The sequence below is a fragment of the Patiria miniata genome, unplaced genomic scaffold (assembly GCF_015706575.1).
Source record: "Patiria miniata isolate m_02_andy unplaced genomic scaffold, ASM1570657v1 HiC_scaffold_6, whole genome shotgun sequence".
Lineage (NCBI taxonomy): Eukaryota > Metazoa > Echinodermata > Asteroidea > Valvatida > Asterinidae > Patiria > Patiria miniata.
The window spans coordinates 8,518,774-8,535,341 of NW_024037073.1; the positions used below are offsets into that span (position 1 = coordinate 8,518,774).

The 16,568-nt window shown below is 41.5% G+C and overlaps 2 protein-coding genes across 2 annotated transcripts in view; both read left to right on the forward strand.

Annotated features, from left to right (window-relative positions):
• LOC119742801 (phospholipid-transporting ATPase ABCA1-like) overlaps positions 1-3,905 on the forward strand; it is an 89,590-nt gene extending 85,685 nt beyond the window's left edge. The window contains exon 50 of the mRNA XM_038218976.1: positions 2,389-3,905. Coding sequence (XP_038074904.1) covers positions 2,389-2,891 — 503 coding nt within the window. The 3' untranslated portion in view covers positions 2,892-3,905. The remainder of the gene's footprint in view (positions 1-2,388) is intronic.
• Positions 3,906-10,706: 6,801 nt separating this feature from the next.
• The window catches only part of LOC119742636 (peroxiredoxin-1-like), a 35,871-nt gene continuing 30,009 nt past the window's right edge, over positions 10,707-16,568 (forward strand). The window contains exons 1-2 of the mRNA XM_038218769.1: positions 10,707-10,931; positions 15,771-15,904. Coding sequence (XP_038074697.1) covers positions 15,799-15,904 — 106 coding nt within the window. The 5' untranslated portion in view covers positions 10,707-10,931; positions 15,771-15,798. The remainder of the gene's footprint in view (positions 10,932-15,770; positions 15,905-16,568) is intronic.

The following is a 16,568-nucleotide window of genomic DNA, read 5'->3' on the forward strand; positions in this document are numbered from 1 at the left end:
ATGACTTCCTTCCACGCGCAACTGGAGTGATTAGCTATCTGAGCCACAGGTGCATGGCTGCATGCCCATCACATTCCAACCTGGTTGCTTAGAAATACTGTTGCTAGGAGGCTCCTCTGTGATGCCTGGGACTGCTGGTTGCGTAGCCAGAAATCTTGTATGTGACTATTTTGAAACCTTGTATGTGAAAGCGGCAGCTCAGGAATGCTGCCGCTTTCGGGAAATTTGTGTAGGCAAAGTTTTTCATATTTTGGAAATTGGAATTTGGATGCAGTTTGCATTTCCGTTAAATAAAAGATTGTTTTTTGTTTTCTTTTTAAGAAAATCGGAGCCCCCCCCCCCCAAAAATACAAATAAACAATTTTCCTCAGGCCTTGACATTTCTTGAAGTGATTCGACAACACTTGCAGAATGCAGACGATTCATTTCGTCAATGTACATCATTGGCTTTTGCTGTAATTTTCAGAAATGAACTATTTGGGGGGTTATTATAATAGATCAAATATTGTTGCACTGACATGTTTGACGTTTTGTGTTCGAAAATGCTGGAAAAACCAAGAAAAACAAAAATATTCAAGTAGTCTGGTTCCCTGACTCCACTAAAGATGAAATGGATCAAAAATACCGGAAAATTGTAAGGTAAGGGAACCAGTCTAGCTGGCCTGCACCCGTTCATGAACATGGAACCAATAGCTAGCTAAACAAAATTTAGACTAAAAAAAAATGGTAAATTTGGAGCAGTAATTGAAAAATAGTTAGGTTTTTCCAACGGTGGTCGGCCGACCAGCGTTGGAAATGTATACAAATATACCATTTTCTTGAAAATGGCTTCACACCAGGTGCCATAATTTTAGAGGATGCTTTAGCATGTCATTTACCAACATCCTAGTAAGGTATTTCGTAACAACTTGGTAGTTTTATTTTTCGATGTTTGCAAATGTTGTATTTTCCCTTTAAATTATTTAGCCTGCAGACTTCAAAAGAACATGGAAAAAATGGTGGATAAAGTGTATACAAGACTAGTGTATATACTAAGTAAGGAGAGGGGCAAAACGAAAAGGATATTATTAATGATGATGCAAGCAAAAAAAAAAAAAAAAAATGAAACGACAATAACATCAACCAAATTGGGGTGGGGTGGGGTTAGGGGCTGCTTGGGGCAGGTTGTCCCCTAATGAAATTCAATTTATTTTATTTTATTTGTTTGCAAGGCAAGTTTCTGGGTAGAAATGTATGTTTTAATAGCAAACATGACTTTTTTGGCTCGCTCGCTCCGCTCTCTCGCAAAATAACACATGTTCATTTCTTTTCACCCGGGGGCTGTCATCAGCACCTTCTAATTTTGGGGTTCATTTTCAACTAACATCAACAGTGACTTTAAATTCTATATTTGATAGAAAAAATTAGTGTTATTAAAATTAAAAAATAAACATTGCGAATTTTGCTCTTAATGGCTTAAAATACTCATGATGTAGGAGAGAACATCTAAAATCGTAGAGCTTCCAGTGCCCTCAACCCCGCCCGCAAGGGATTTCGTGCTTCAGTCTCGTTATGTGTGCAACGCGCACAAAGTTTTTGTGCCACCCCTTTTTGAAAATCCTGGATCCACCCCTGAATGCCGGTACCCATTTATACTCCTGGGTGGAGAGAGGCAAGTGGGGGTGAAGTGGCTTGCCCAAGGACAAAACTTATGACCAGCAGCTGGATTGGAACCCCTGACCCTCTGATCATGAGTCACGAACCCTAACCACTAGGCCACACTCCCACTAACGATCAAACAAGGAAAAAATCAGAGGGTTTCCTTCCCACAATAGACTTTCTTAAAAGCTTTGAGAATGTTTGAAAATTTGTTTATTTCAGCTTGGTAAATAGCAGTTTGCAGCAATTTCAATTTCTCAAGAAAAAAAAGGAGAGGACAATTTATATCATCCAGGATTTTTTTATTTTTATTTCATTAACCAATTAATCCTTGTACTGCCCAAAAGTCCACTGCCTATTGTTTCTTATACTGCCCCAACTGCCCCAGCACATATTGGTATTATGGGTTTATCAAGGAGTAAATACAATGTAGTACAATGTAATACAAGTGCTAATTATAAAGCCTTCAAGCCATTTTATAGCCATGCAACTTTTCCTTCCATTGGTCAACTCTTTCAAGAGTCTAGTACTTTTTGCAGTCCCCTCCTTCCCCCCCCCCCCTCATTTTCCCTACTTATATTAACCCATAATAGTACCTGTACTACATTGCCTTACATTGCATTTACTCCCTGAAGAATGCCTAAAACAATAGAGTACTCGCGTGGTTTCAGGCGGTGCAGGGAGTAATGGGTTAAATGAATGAACATGTAGTTTACTGTCTTTCTGTCTTGCATTTTCCCTTCCGAATAGCTATGGACACAATGCAGTTTCTCCCCGAGAACAGCACCATCGGCGGATTCGCCTTCGCTGCTGCCAACATCTACGCCGGTGTGATTCACCACGATGACAAACCGGGAAAGACCCCCGCGGCACCCAAGCCCCACTCACCCGCCGCCTACCCCGGAGGGGGGTTCCCTGAACTGTCTAGGCAGGACAGCCGAGGCTTCACCAACCCCATGTACCAGGTCTCGCAGGAGGAGTTAGAGCAGTCGCAGAACGGCAACACCAGGAACTCCTCCACCCGTGGCAAATCACGGAGGAGCCCCCCGACAGAGGAGGAGAACAAGAGTGACGAAGAGGTCTTAGACGATTGCTTAGTGCCGAGAGGAAATCAGTTGGGACAAATCAACGATACCTTGATGAAGATGTCAAATCTTGACCAGGTTCTCCAGGCTGAGACTGAGCCTGACAAGGAAGTCACTTTGTCTTCCTATCTTCCAATATCAGAAGACACAGAGGAAACGCCCTTTTAAAGGGCTTCAGCCATCAGGATTTTTTTAGCAAAGGAAAACTCAACCTCAGCTACCAGCTTCGAAGCAGAGAGATGGACATTTTATTTTTTTGCCTGTGATATATCTTTTTGTTTATCACTAACATTGAACCTGTTACAGCGATACGCTGTAGAAGTGGGTAGATCATACGCCGCCGAAGTCACATGTTGCTCGGGACGACCGTTCCACACAAACCTGGACTTACGTAGCGATAGCACGGGCCCATTTTTTTTATCGATTTTTTACGCTTTGAAAAAAAAATAATGGCATCCGTGACATTCTGAGTGATGAATACAGTCAGCTCAAAGCACTGTTCCATTTTCCAGTCTTATTCTTAATGTCTGAGAAATCTCAACCACAAAATGTGCACCTAAAGCTCCCATATGTTTTGCACGGTGAAAATTGGAAACCAGACATTGTTTGGAACAGTCGCTCTAGGAGACGACCCTGCATGACATCACACTTCTACAGCGTATTGAGCTGAAGGTTCTTGACACCAACTACATGTTACTAGTGCAGTGGTGAACATGGCGTTTACTAAGATGTCATTAGCTGCATATTGACGAGTCCATTCTGCGAGCTGTAAAAGAACTCCCGATTGTAACGGAACCTGAACTCTTCACTTGGAAATTAAATAACTTTGTCTTCCTCAAGGAATATCCTTCAAATTTAATTGTGCCCATTGAGCAATATGCAAAATGTAATGATTTCAGTACCAATAAATCGATATAATTCTGCCATAGAGAACAACACTGTTAAAGGTGCATTCCCCGTGCTCTTCAACAAGTTCGAGGTTTTTCTTTTAACAAGTTTTCGTCGGAGAACATGATAACAGGCACTGGCTGTTTTTATACAAAGGCACAGCTGACGGGTTAAGACGTGAAGATTGCCTCGCCACTCGCCTCTGGGTGACATCTAAAAACGCTAATCCCTTGTGTCTTTTGTACACACACAAAGTCAAGCACGTTTGTTTATGGTGTTAATCGAGGATTTGCTTTTGTTCCTCTTCCCTTTTCCCTTGTTTGTACTCTAACTTTTTGGCAACAGCTCTCATTGGTTTTGTACACTTTTTCTCTAATCGAGCTCGTCCTCGATTTGGTTCCTGTCCTCGTTGCACCAATGATGTTGCACGTGTTTGTCCTCGATTTACACCATAAACAAACTCATACAAGTCAGTGGAAGCAGACCGTGTGTTGATCTTGAATTGGCCGTTGTGCACGGCCTATTGTTGTACAATTTACGCTCCGGTGCACACCCGGAGTATTGAAACATATGAGGTTTCGGCAAGAAATATCGTACAAATACTGTTGAAATGCCTCTTGCGAATCAGCATTTGTGGCGTTTGGCTGTATATCAGAAGTTGGCTGGAAAAGTTTGCCGTTTGCGAAAATCTAAATTTTCGGCAAAAATAATCCTGGCCCAAAGTGGTTGTAATAAATGCTTGACTTTTGTTTTATTCCAACCAAAAAAAAAGTTTTTTAATCTGGGCTCAAACAGATCTGATTTGCGAGCAGACTGTCTCCCGTACATTATTGATACTGATTGTGGGGCGGGAACCAGCCTACCACGCAAGAACCGAATTATTGTCTGGCAGGCAATTATTCAAAACTGTTAAGTAATCATTCAATTTCTGACCTCCTGCCATTTTTTCGGCCGATACCTCATTCAAAAGTGAAAAAACTTTTGTATTGTTAGAAAAAAAATAGCAACTAACGAATGGAATCTATTTTGGAAATGAAACTCGAAGAAAGCACCAGGAACGCATCTGAAACATTCTTGTTGAAGGAAAAATCATATATAGAGATGTTTATCATGTTTTTTTAAATATGTTCTCACTATGCTAAATAAAATATATTCTTCCTCACTACTGAACTTTTTACATTAAAATAGACTTGTTTCATATATTTTAACTTTGCTTAAAAAAAAACAGCTTTATTAAAACTGAAATAGTTACTTTGAAATATTTAGTGATTTAGTAAATCATTTAATTTTTACATGTATATACATGGTGATCTGAAACAGATAATTTTGGAGCAATTAATTCTCTTCTTTTAAATATTCCCATTAAATAGTCCTAAAAATTTAGTAGTCAGCTGAAATTTTGTTCTTTTGGGGGTACAAATGTCGCCTGTCAAACACGTATCATGCAATGGTAATCACTGTGTTGTCATTTTCTTAAAGATAGAGAAGAGCATTTGTCATTTTAGCATCTGTTTGTTAGAAAGGACAAAAGTGCTTAAAATCTAAAGACGGGTGCTTAACAACTAACCTGATGAAGTTTTAGCTCTGTGAATGCTGTATATTCCGAGAAAACAATCTGGAATACGTTCTTATTCAGCCGATTGCAGCTATGCAATGCCATGCACTGAACCGACGAATAATAGCAACCGTGCGCTCGATCGTGTGTAGCATGACAACGCTTGCGCGCACCCATGCAATTCCAAACCAAATAGTAACGGAAATTTCCAAAAATGCGTCACTTGACTCATCTTTGGAAAGGACCTTCTTTTTATTGTTTTCTTTAAAATGACAGCATGTCAGAATGAATAGTTTCACAGGGAGTTTAGTGCAAACTAATTTAGCTTTTTTAATTTACTTTATGGATAGCTGCAAATGATCTACTCTGCCTTTAAGGTGTTTTGCAAAAATGATGTGCAAACTAAAATGTTTGTGTTACATGTGACATCATCTATAAGAAATGTTGGTTTAATTGTTATACAAAGAATATTCATTTCATCAGTAGTTTCAGTTTTTTCACCAGAATCTCACTCTTCTTTCTTTATTGTGGTCATTTTTTGTACATGGTAAAAAAAATATGTTAAGGATTCCATTTTCTAAAGGCTATGGATGATCAGATATGCAAATTAATAATGTGTATTTAATTTTCACAATGCAGTTGACACTGTTAAATTGAGCAGTAAGAATTTAGGTTTGGGGTAAAATATGCTTAATATACTAATAGTTATATTTCTACTAGTTTTCATTTACAACTGGTCATTTTTGTACATGGTACATACTTATTTTTTTAATAATTCAGTACAGACGTCAATTCTATTGGCTTGCGTGCAACCATAATTATATTTATGATTTGTTGACCAAATGTGAACATCATAACTTGAAATCAGTGTAATGTAAATATTATAAGTAGTAACAGTTTGACCTAATCTTGTTAAAATATATTTTGAGGGCTTAGTTTTGCACATTGTTATAATTCCCGTGTTTCATGTCACATTTTAGTGCTTTATTTTGTCATTTGGGTAAGGAGAGATATTTAAGTGACAATTTACAAACAGCTATTAACATTTGTTAACAGCTAGTAACATTTGTTAACCGCTATTAACATTTGCTAACCGCTATTAACATTTGTTAAACAGCTATTAACATTTGTTAACAGCTATTTACATTTATTAACAGCTATTAACATTTTATTAACAGCTATTAACATTTGTTAACAGCTATACTAACTAATTTATTAGCAGCTCCCGTTGAATTAACTTTCAAACTTTCAAGGTGAAGCACTAAGATTTGTTATCTTGGAATCATTTGGTCTGATCGGTAATGCTTCAATGTAGGCATTCCAAGTAAATCAGCTCACAGCCTTAACAAACTTGGTACAAAAACCAAACAAATACAACTTTCATTACACTTTTAAATTAATTCCATTCGTTTGTGGTGTATCGAAAATGGCATTTCGAAAATGGTGAAAGGTTTTATAATTAGTTTGTGTTACAGTAAATGCTTTATGCTTGCGGAAAAAGGGGAAATACCAGTGAAACATTCACCAGGATAGAGTAATTGGTAGTGATAAAATATGAAACAACATTTCAATTCATTGACTTTTTTTCACCTTCCTTCTTCTCTAAATCTGTCAAAGGCTGCTTTCCAATATCAACAGAGTGTTGGATTTTGGGTGTATTTAAGACGGGTTCCGGCAAAAGACATAAACACGGGGTTTGCATGTTAATATTATGCATGTTTATGTTAATTGTTCACATGTAGAGAATGGACCGATCCAGTAAGCCCCGCCCACTGCGCACTGGGCAAATAGACCGCTTGCAGACGCGTTCGATAATTGACGCGCGAAGGTGCGCGACGCCATGTTGTGGAACAAAATGTGCATGGATAGATATGCGCTTGTCCCACAACATGGCGTCGCGCGCCTTCGCGCGTCGATTATCGAACGCGTCTGCAAGCGCTCTATTGACACTTGCTCCTCTCCAATGCCACACTGCATTTTCCTGCCGCGCGCATCATACGCGCGTGCACGCGTACGCATGTCGGACTTTTGTGCACGCACGTCGGACCTAAATCACGGCTGTGATTGGTCTGAACACCATGGGGCGGTGCTTACTGGATCGGTCCATTAGCAATGCCACAAGTAGCCAGAACAACGCAATGCACGTAGCACCAACCATCAGGTTTTAAACCTACTCGTCAGTACTTTTGTCACTTAAGACAATATTTTCTTTAAAGTAATGTAAAAGAAATTCGATTTGCAAAAGACGAAATGCAACAATCTTGATGATGTATAAAGACTTTAGTAGTTAGGCATTTTCAATGACTTGTAATGTCAAAATCACATAGGAAAATGCAAAACTTCGCTGAAATAAATTCATTATTGCCAGAAATATTGTAAATGACTTGGTCCGACTAAATGGGTATCTGTCTTTCCATTACTCTCTCCTCTGTAACTTAAACCACTCCATAGGATTTTCCGTCTCCACTCATCCACATACCGTCTGTCTTCCAAATCTTGTACAGGGTGAGTAAAAACAAATGTCCCTTTGGGTTAGTTCTTGTCTCCCACAAACCTAGAAAAGTTACCAGGGTTATTTTTCAGCCAACAATCGGTCTGGGTATTGGCCACGTTCAGTAAAATGTTCACTGATATTCAGCCATGCATGAGTAGCCTAGGCCTACACACCTTTCTTTGTGACTACCCGAAAACACTACCAACACAATGTTCAGATAGGCCTCTTGCTATCAACACAGTAGCAACAATTGGCCTCTGGACAATGAAGGAAATAAAAGGAACAACAGAACAGGATTTGAAATAAATGGAACTACATTTATTGAACTTGAATCTAAATTGCAGACAAAGTTCACGTTTTCACTGTCCTGCTGCTCGACCTTCCATCATTCTGTCTGCCATTCAGAGCAATGCATATTTGAGGCGAAGCCCGGATGGTCCGCACAGCTGTTGCAGACATGAGGACACGGACACAACTTGTGGGAGACAAGAACTAATCCAAGGGGACTAAGATTTTGTTTTACTCGCCCTGTACAGTAGAAGTTACGTTCTTCCGGCACGAGAGGCTGCGTTACTGTGGGAAATCTTCTTGTCAGAATCCTTTTATTTTTGTTCATCCATAAGTTATCTAATTAGTTCCAACGAAATGTCGATCCATTGGCCTTTTGGCTGGCCCAAAAAGTACAGATATGACCCAAAACATGACGTTTAATTTGGATACCGGGATTAGGCCTAATGCTGATATATTTTATCCTTCGGCTTCTCTTCTTCTGGAGGCAAAGAACAGTTATAGCCATTCTCAAGCCCAGGAAGCTTGCCTATGACCCCAGCAGTTACCGCCCATCTCCCTCCTCAGTATGATGGAAAGAGTCATCTTTGCCAGAATCAATGAAGTTAAAGAGCCACCTTCAAGAATTAACGAGCTGGCTTCCGCAAAGGCAGATTAACAGCCGACCAAATCGCCCATCTAGTGAACGATCCTGAATTTGCCTTCCAACGGAAGTTTGGAGCATCTTCATCGACCTGACTGCCGCCTACCCTATCGGACATCGTACGTGCTAGCCTCAATCTCAAACTTATTCAAATTATACAAGAATTATATTAAACCATAGGTAAGGAGACGGATCGGTGTGGCTCAATTAAAGTACTTTCGGCCGTTTCAAACGAGTTTGGCAAATCACCGTCATCAGTACAGCAACTAAGCTCCGCCTCTTCGAAGCTACGGTCATCCCAGTTCTTCTCTATTCTAGTGAACCCTGTCTGCTGCTAGCTGCTCAACCATGGATGCATTCCATCGGAAATGCCTATACGTTCCATACTGAAGATCAGATGGTTTCATCCTGTCACAAACGAGGAGGTACGCAGCCGGTCCGGCAACTCCTACATCACTGACAACCCGGATCAGACAGAGCAGACTGCAGCTCCTGATGGGTCACATGGCACGCATGGATGACAGAGTGCCTGCAAAGCAAGCTGTGCGTGACACTTCACTCAGGGATGCACCCATTTCGCTGGAGGAGACCCACTGCAGAGGACCGGAAGGCCTCCCCGACCCGGATGTGAGGGTCCAGTGTCCGTCGCGGCCACTCGCAGAACTACTGACTTCCGCACAGCCTTTTCGCCACGGTGCACTGATGGCCTTGCTGACCGTGTTGTTGTTGTTGTTGTTGTCAAGTTGTTGTTGCTGTTGTTGTTGCTGTTGTTGCTGTTGCTGCTGCTGGTTGTCGTCCGATTCGTCGTCGTTGTTGTTGTTGCCGCACCTAGTTTCTTGCCGCCGCCGCAGGGTTGAATGTGAGAACGAGGGGCGGGATACTTCTGCCATCGATGTGTTGGGGCAAAGGCTTGTTGCTGGCACACTGACTGATGTAGCCATTGAGGACAGAAGAAGGCTGTCTTGTCTGGATAGCCACCGGGAGGCTGAAGAAGCCTTCCGAGGCCTGCAGCACCGTGACCATGGCCTAGCGTACGGGGACTGCATATGCTGGATCTGCGCGGGACGCGACGTCTACGAAAATTTAAACTGCAGATAAGCTGCAAGTATGCCGAGCTTGTTCCCGTCTTTGGACCATGTACCTAAGAGCCTGCAGCTTCTATTAAGTTCATGGTCAAAGAGAGACACATAACATTCTTTGCTGTCAGAGTCGACCATGCACTGACTATGGTAAATTAATCGCATCATGAAGGGTTTTTGTTGGCATCAAGCTGCTGATGCTCACGTACGAGGGAGGGGTTCTCCTCACAGCCTCGCGGAAGATACACCAGATGTATGGCTGGGTCGCCAAGCTGCTAAAAGGAAGGGAGTATCTAGGCTGTCTGGACAAGGCAGTATAATAAATATGACATTCTTCCACCGAAAAAAAAGGACTTCAGGATTCCTGTCACGGACGTGGTGATGCCAAGTGTGTATATTTAAACCAAATATAAGATCGTGCATGCAGAAAAAAATACCCCACAGTATTTGTTGAAACGCGTATCAACAAATAATTCTGCCAGAAACTGGACTCGGATAAGAAAAAGTGGTCCGGGTCTCTTTTTTTTGTACACAAGTCCCGATACTGGGGATGAGCATTAATAATTATGAAGTTAAAAGAATGAAACTTCATTCAGTGCTTTATTATTTTTTTTATAGGATGTTACCCAGAGTATGGGTTCAGGGGGAAGATCTCTGATCTGTGGCCCAAAGCGCGCATTAGCCTATCGTGGGGAGGGATGGGAACTTTAAATTCCTTTAAAAAAAAAAAGTTCTGGCGCCACCGGAGGGTCGATCAGCACCGTGTGGCCCACATACCGCCACCTTCTAGACTTTTCTGGCGCTGCTGCGTATTAATGGCGCCCTCTGTCGACCCAAAACGCAACAGTCCAATTTTACCTCTTGTAAAAGTAGACGATTCTCGTTTAGTTATTAATTTCCAATTTAATGAACTTAAACTGCAAATTATCTCATGTAAATACCGTGCTAAAATAAAATATTAATTATTAATCAATAAAATGTCATGAACTACTTCTTTTTCCGGTATAAAAATCCTAGAAGGTATATTCCATTATTATAAATAGGTAAGAATGGTCACCGCACGTGCTGATCAACTAGACTGGACACTGCACGATTACAAAGCGTTGCGTTATGTATTATGCACGTAAATGCCGCATCAGATTTTCATTGTAAAGCTAAAGTTACATAAAATCATAAAATACAGTCACCGGCACCGTACCGCGTCTCGTTGACATTGACAGTCAGTCGTCATTTCAAACAACAGTTACCGACGCAGTAAAAGGTAGGTGTATTTATTCAGGATTTTAGCTATATTTTCTGCTGTATGTATATTTTAATGGCCATGACTGTTTCCCCACAAAATAAGGAGATTGTTCGCGAGAATGAGGAAGGAAAATGATGCGCGTCCACGTGTCTGCAGGACCGTCCATAATACCGGTCACCGTCATGGACTCGACTCGACATGAGCCCTTCGTCGGCACGTAATGTTGCCGGTATTTTGTGCGGAAAGATTTCCATATACGAAGTTCACTCAACACCCCGTGTACAAACCCTATGAGATTGGACTGAAATATTCTAAGTGTTTTCTAAGAAAATGCTTGTATTTTCTCACTGCTCAAAATGACTTTGATGACATGAAATTGCTATCTGCCTTCTGGGGGCTTGTTAATGTTAAGGAAAGAATTCCATATGAGCCCTACGTACGCCACTACTTCCCTGCAATGACTTATCAGCCATTAGAAAGCGGTAACATGTCATGACATGTCCTAAAAAGTTAAATTTAGCAGGGTTAATAATATTGAAGCATGTAGTGTGAAAACAGAAATTTTCAGACCAGTCGCATAGGGTTTGTACACAGGGTGTCAAGTGACGTCCATATATATGGAACTCTCCGAAAATGATGAACCATGAAGATTCAGCCTACAATTGCAGTGAAAAGGAGGCATTACTGACAGCTGATCAAGTTGTGATCGTTGGCCAGAGTGCACAATGGTTTGTGTACAAACAAAATGTGTGTACAAAGGAATGGCAATGCGAGGTCGATTACCATGCACAGCGCATGCACCAGTCAAACTTGCCAACTGGTGCTGAAGCGCACACCCAATGACTGTTTGATGCACTACTGCTGCAGTAACTATGAGGCTTGTCACAGTATAACATCTTTGGACAGACGCTTGAGCGAGCTGACCAACATGAGTATCTCGGAGTTACTATCTCTCATGATCTCCGATTGGACAACCACTGCAATAAGATCAGGCAGAAGGCTAGTCGCACTCTGGAAATGCTTTGCCGTACCCTGTCTCCTTGTACTCAAAATGTCAAGGCAAGAGCTTACCAGGCAGTAGTAGTAGTAGTATTACGCCCTCAGCTAGAATACGCTTCGGAAGCTTGAAACCCGTATACCATGATCAGTACAGTCAACCGCCTCGAACAAGTTCATCGGGTGGCTGCACGATTTGTCTTTAGTGACTTACGGAGAATGACATCTGTGACTGGCTTGTATAGCAGATAAGGTTGGGAGCAACTCCACACTAGACGCCTGGCCTCAAAACTAACCATGTTTTATAAGATTCATCATGGACTGGTTAACATACAGTTGTAACTGCAACCATTGCAGTGGTTGTCCAATCGGAGATCATGAGAGATAGTAACTCCGAGATACTCATGTTGGTCAGCTCGCTCAAGCGTCTGTCCAAAGATGTTATACTGTGACAAGCCTCATAGTTACTGCAGCAGTAGTGCATCAAACAGTCATTGGGTGTGCGCTTCAGCACCAGTTGGCAAGTTTGACTGGTGCATGCGCTGTGCATGGTAATCGACCTCGCATTGCCATTCCTTTGTACACACATTTTGTTTGTACACAAACCATTGTACACTCTGGCCAACGATCACAACTTGATCAGCTGTCAGTAATGCCTCCTTTTCACTGCAATTGTAGGCTGAATCTTCATGGTTCATCATTTTCGGAGAGTTCCATATATATGGACGTCACTTGACACCCTGTGTACAAACCCTATGCGACTGGTCTGAAAATTTCTGTTTTCACACTACATGCTTCAATATTATTAACCCTGCTAAATTTAACTTTTTAGGACATGTCATGACATGTTACCGCTTTCTAATGGCTGATAAGTCATTGCAGGGAAGTAGTGGCGTACGTAGGGCTCATATGGAATTCTTTCCTTAACATTAACAAGCCCCCAGAAGGCAGATAGCAATTTCATGTCATCAAAGTCATTTTGAGCAGTGAGAAAATACAAGCATTTTCTTAGAAAACACTTAGAATATTTCAGTCCAATCTCATAGGGTTTGTACACGGGGTGTTGAGTGAACTTCGTATATGGAAATCTTGGTTTTTTTTTTTTTTTCCACCCTGTATAGCTACAGGGCTTTCATTAGCTTTTCTGGTAAAGGAGTAAATATATTTTCTTGTTTTCTGTATTGGACTTCCTGAGACAATCAATCAAGGTGTATTTGGCTTTCACTAATAATGGCCACTTGAGGTGTTCCCCCCCCCCCCCATTTTGCTATTGCAATCGGGATCTCGACAGTAGCATTTAATTATATTTACACGCGACGGCGGTCTTCATCCAACTGAAGCTATGGGAATGCAACTTCCCACGATGTCCGATCTGCCCATAAATACATGTTGAAGAGCCTACAGGTTCAGACAACCTTATAGGCTTCCAAATATGCCCAGATATGGTATATATTTTTTTCTGTGGAAGAAAATGCATAAGTCCAGTTGCCTGTGCACCATTTTGTTCATTGACACTGAACGATCGTACTTATTCCCGCCACCGTAAGTCAGAATGACAATGGAGGGACCAGGAACAAGTCTAAATCAACCTCATGCTAGCCGGCAGACAGAGGCCGTCCACGATCGGTCAGTCGATATTGTATCGCTCACATGCTTTCTCACATAATAACAACGGGGCAAGAATACCGACCGAGTGCTGATCTTTGAAAATCGGGGATGATCCCAAGGCGCGACAAACATGTTTTAGCTTTGAAACACGACCAGCGGTAAAATTTCAAAACATTTTTGAAGTCCAACAGTTCCCACCCATCATTCAACCAGCACTATTTATAGGAAGACATGACCACAAGTTGAAGTTCACCATTACCAGATGCATCTATAAACCCGTACAAACACTCCTTCTATCCACGATCCATCCGATTATGGAACCAGCTACCAACAGCTGCTGTGCTGTCACCTTCCATAACCAGTTTCCAGGACGCCGCCCTACCAGCTATCAGAGGAATGAGGCTTCCTGTAGGCTCACGTCTCCTCTAGCTCATCACAAGTAGTATGTTTTTAACGCACCCTCAGTTCATCGTTCTTGTCGTCCTGCACTGTTTGGTGGCCACCTATCTCTACACTTCTGCACCATCCTAGTATAGCTGAATAGCCCAATAAGAATTTCACCACTCAAGACTCAAGTCACTTGCACCACGGCTGCAGTAGAACGGCAGCGAAGTGAGCCGACAAACATTCTCTTAAACCAAGAAAATGTAAAGGGCTCTCTATCTGACTCACGTGACCTGGGCTACGTCTGGATACTGGAAAGTCAGCGTCGCCATTGTAGGAAGCAAAGATATACAGCGCCTCCCACAGTAGGTAGAAGGCAAGCCTTCAAAGCAGTGATGGATGGCAAACACTGTGAGGGAAACGTGGAGCCAACACCAAGTGCTGGGTCGGCAAGATTATGACAACTGAATGCTTGCCTACTGCAATGGTGGCCTATGATGAGGAAAATGGATGGTCACATGTTACTTTGACGTCATATGATCGGTCCCTATTGGAATTTTTCAAGCTGGGGTGCCAACTTTGAGTAAGAGCCGAGAGTGAGAAGTTTGCGATGGAGTTGCAAAGCCCTAAACTGGCATGGGGGGTTTTCAGGGCCCCGTTTAACCCTAACCCTGCCAAATGCAACAGGATGCACCAATTGTAAGAAATTGTTGCAAGTTGTTGCATTTAGCAGTGTCCTGATCTGCATGCATTCCATGCCTGCATTCCGTTGCATTTGGCAGGGTAGGTACGTGGTACCAAGGCTGGCACTGCATTTTGTTGCATTTGGCAGGGTGCCTAGAGAATACCCTGTGGGGGTTAGTTAAGGGCCCCGAAAAATGTTTGATTCTAGACACTCTGTGGTGCGATCTTAGAGAGTTTCTGACCATATAAACATCTTTTCGATTTTGAAGTCAACTATTTTTTGGGTTTTTTTAGCGTGAGAAAACCCATGTGGGCGTGAGAGCGTGAGAACACGGATCCTACACATGATGGATGAATGACTGTAACTTCTGAGCTCTAGTACAAAAATCACTTAATGGACTAACCAGTACCTTAATTGGTTGAATGCATGATAACAGCCTTAATACCCGTTGGCATGTTTATCGCGAATGTTCCTGGTGTGCCATTTTGTCGGTTTTTCGCATGACATCAAAAATTTTGTTCCAAAATTGATACAAAATAAATACTTCATGATATAACAGATGGTATTTTTTTTTTTAAATCACAGATGAAGTATTTACCCGGGAAATAAACGTCAAATGTGACACCATTTTTAAGGATAACACCGTTTACCCAAATCTTGCTTTTAATTAATCTTTCATCGAAAAGTTTTAGAGGGATGTGGTCCCAAACCGATGATACAAATGCGATATTTCATAGTATATTTCAAGTTAAAGATATTGTGCTTGACGTTAACATGGTTATGTAGTTATCACTTACCATAATTCAATAATAAATCTCAAAAACAGGATCATGAATATTCAAAAATATAATTAACTGGCTTGACAGAATTCGACACCAGATCAAGCGCAGAGCTCTGCAAAATTGAAAGCCACCACGCGCAGTGAAGTGGTTAAGCTGTCTGGGTCTTAGTTGAAAAGTATTCATGGTAATTGCCACATGTATGGGTCGTTATCACGCGTCTAGCCAGGAGTTTGGCTGAGTTGTTCATCCTCGTGTGTAGGATCGATGGTGAGAATAACCTGAAATGCGTGAGTCTCACACCCAATGCGTGAGAGTTGGCTGGCCTGTTGAAGGCATGCCTTTAGAAAATATGAGTCTAAGAGAGACGTGTCAAACGCTATCCTGTCATTGCCTTTTTCACAGTTAACCACGCCATACATCATTAATCACCATGTCGGCTGGAAAATGCCAGATCACCAAACCAGCCCCAGACTTCTCTGGAACTGCTGTCGGACTGAATGGGGAATTCAAAGACGTCAAATTGTCTGATTACAAAGGTGAGATATACAAATGTGATGCGATCAAGCTAAATGAGTCGTTTGTCGGGAATTTTTATTTGGAGATACAGGCCAAAATAGGGCCACTTCATCACATCACTTCATCACATCTCGGTGTTCCAACTTCCATAATTTTTTAACTAAAGATGGTACCAGCATGCGGTTTTCACAGCAGTAATGCTGATATTGTGCTCTTTTCAAATCTGTAATCAAAATTGTTTTGACCAGGGTCGACAAACGACTCATGTAGCTTGATCACATCACAAATAATGAATGTTCATGAGTGCAATGGTAAGAATAATGTCATGAGGTGACAGATGAAATGTTCCATTTCACGAGGCGAATTCACTGAATGAAATTATTCTTACCATTGCACGAGTACGAAACATGCAGTATTTGTTTTATACAACACCTGAATAAATCCTCGTCATTTGCTATAGTGTGCCGCGTTTTCTCTTCTCAGTCCCGAGTAAAATTGCGACAAGAAGTTGTTCAGTTGTGAATCAGTATAATGCTTCAACAGATGTTCCTGTATGTTTTGCAAATTTGTCTAGTCGTTTGGCAGCATGTTTTATTTGCTTCTGTGTGTTAGCAGTGTCAGCATCACCTACAAGTTCTGGTATTTCATCTTCTGTTGGGAGAGCAAATAGTGTTTCAGTCTCGC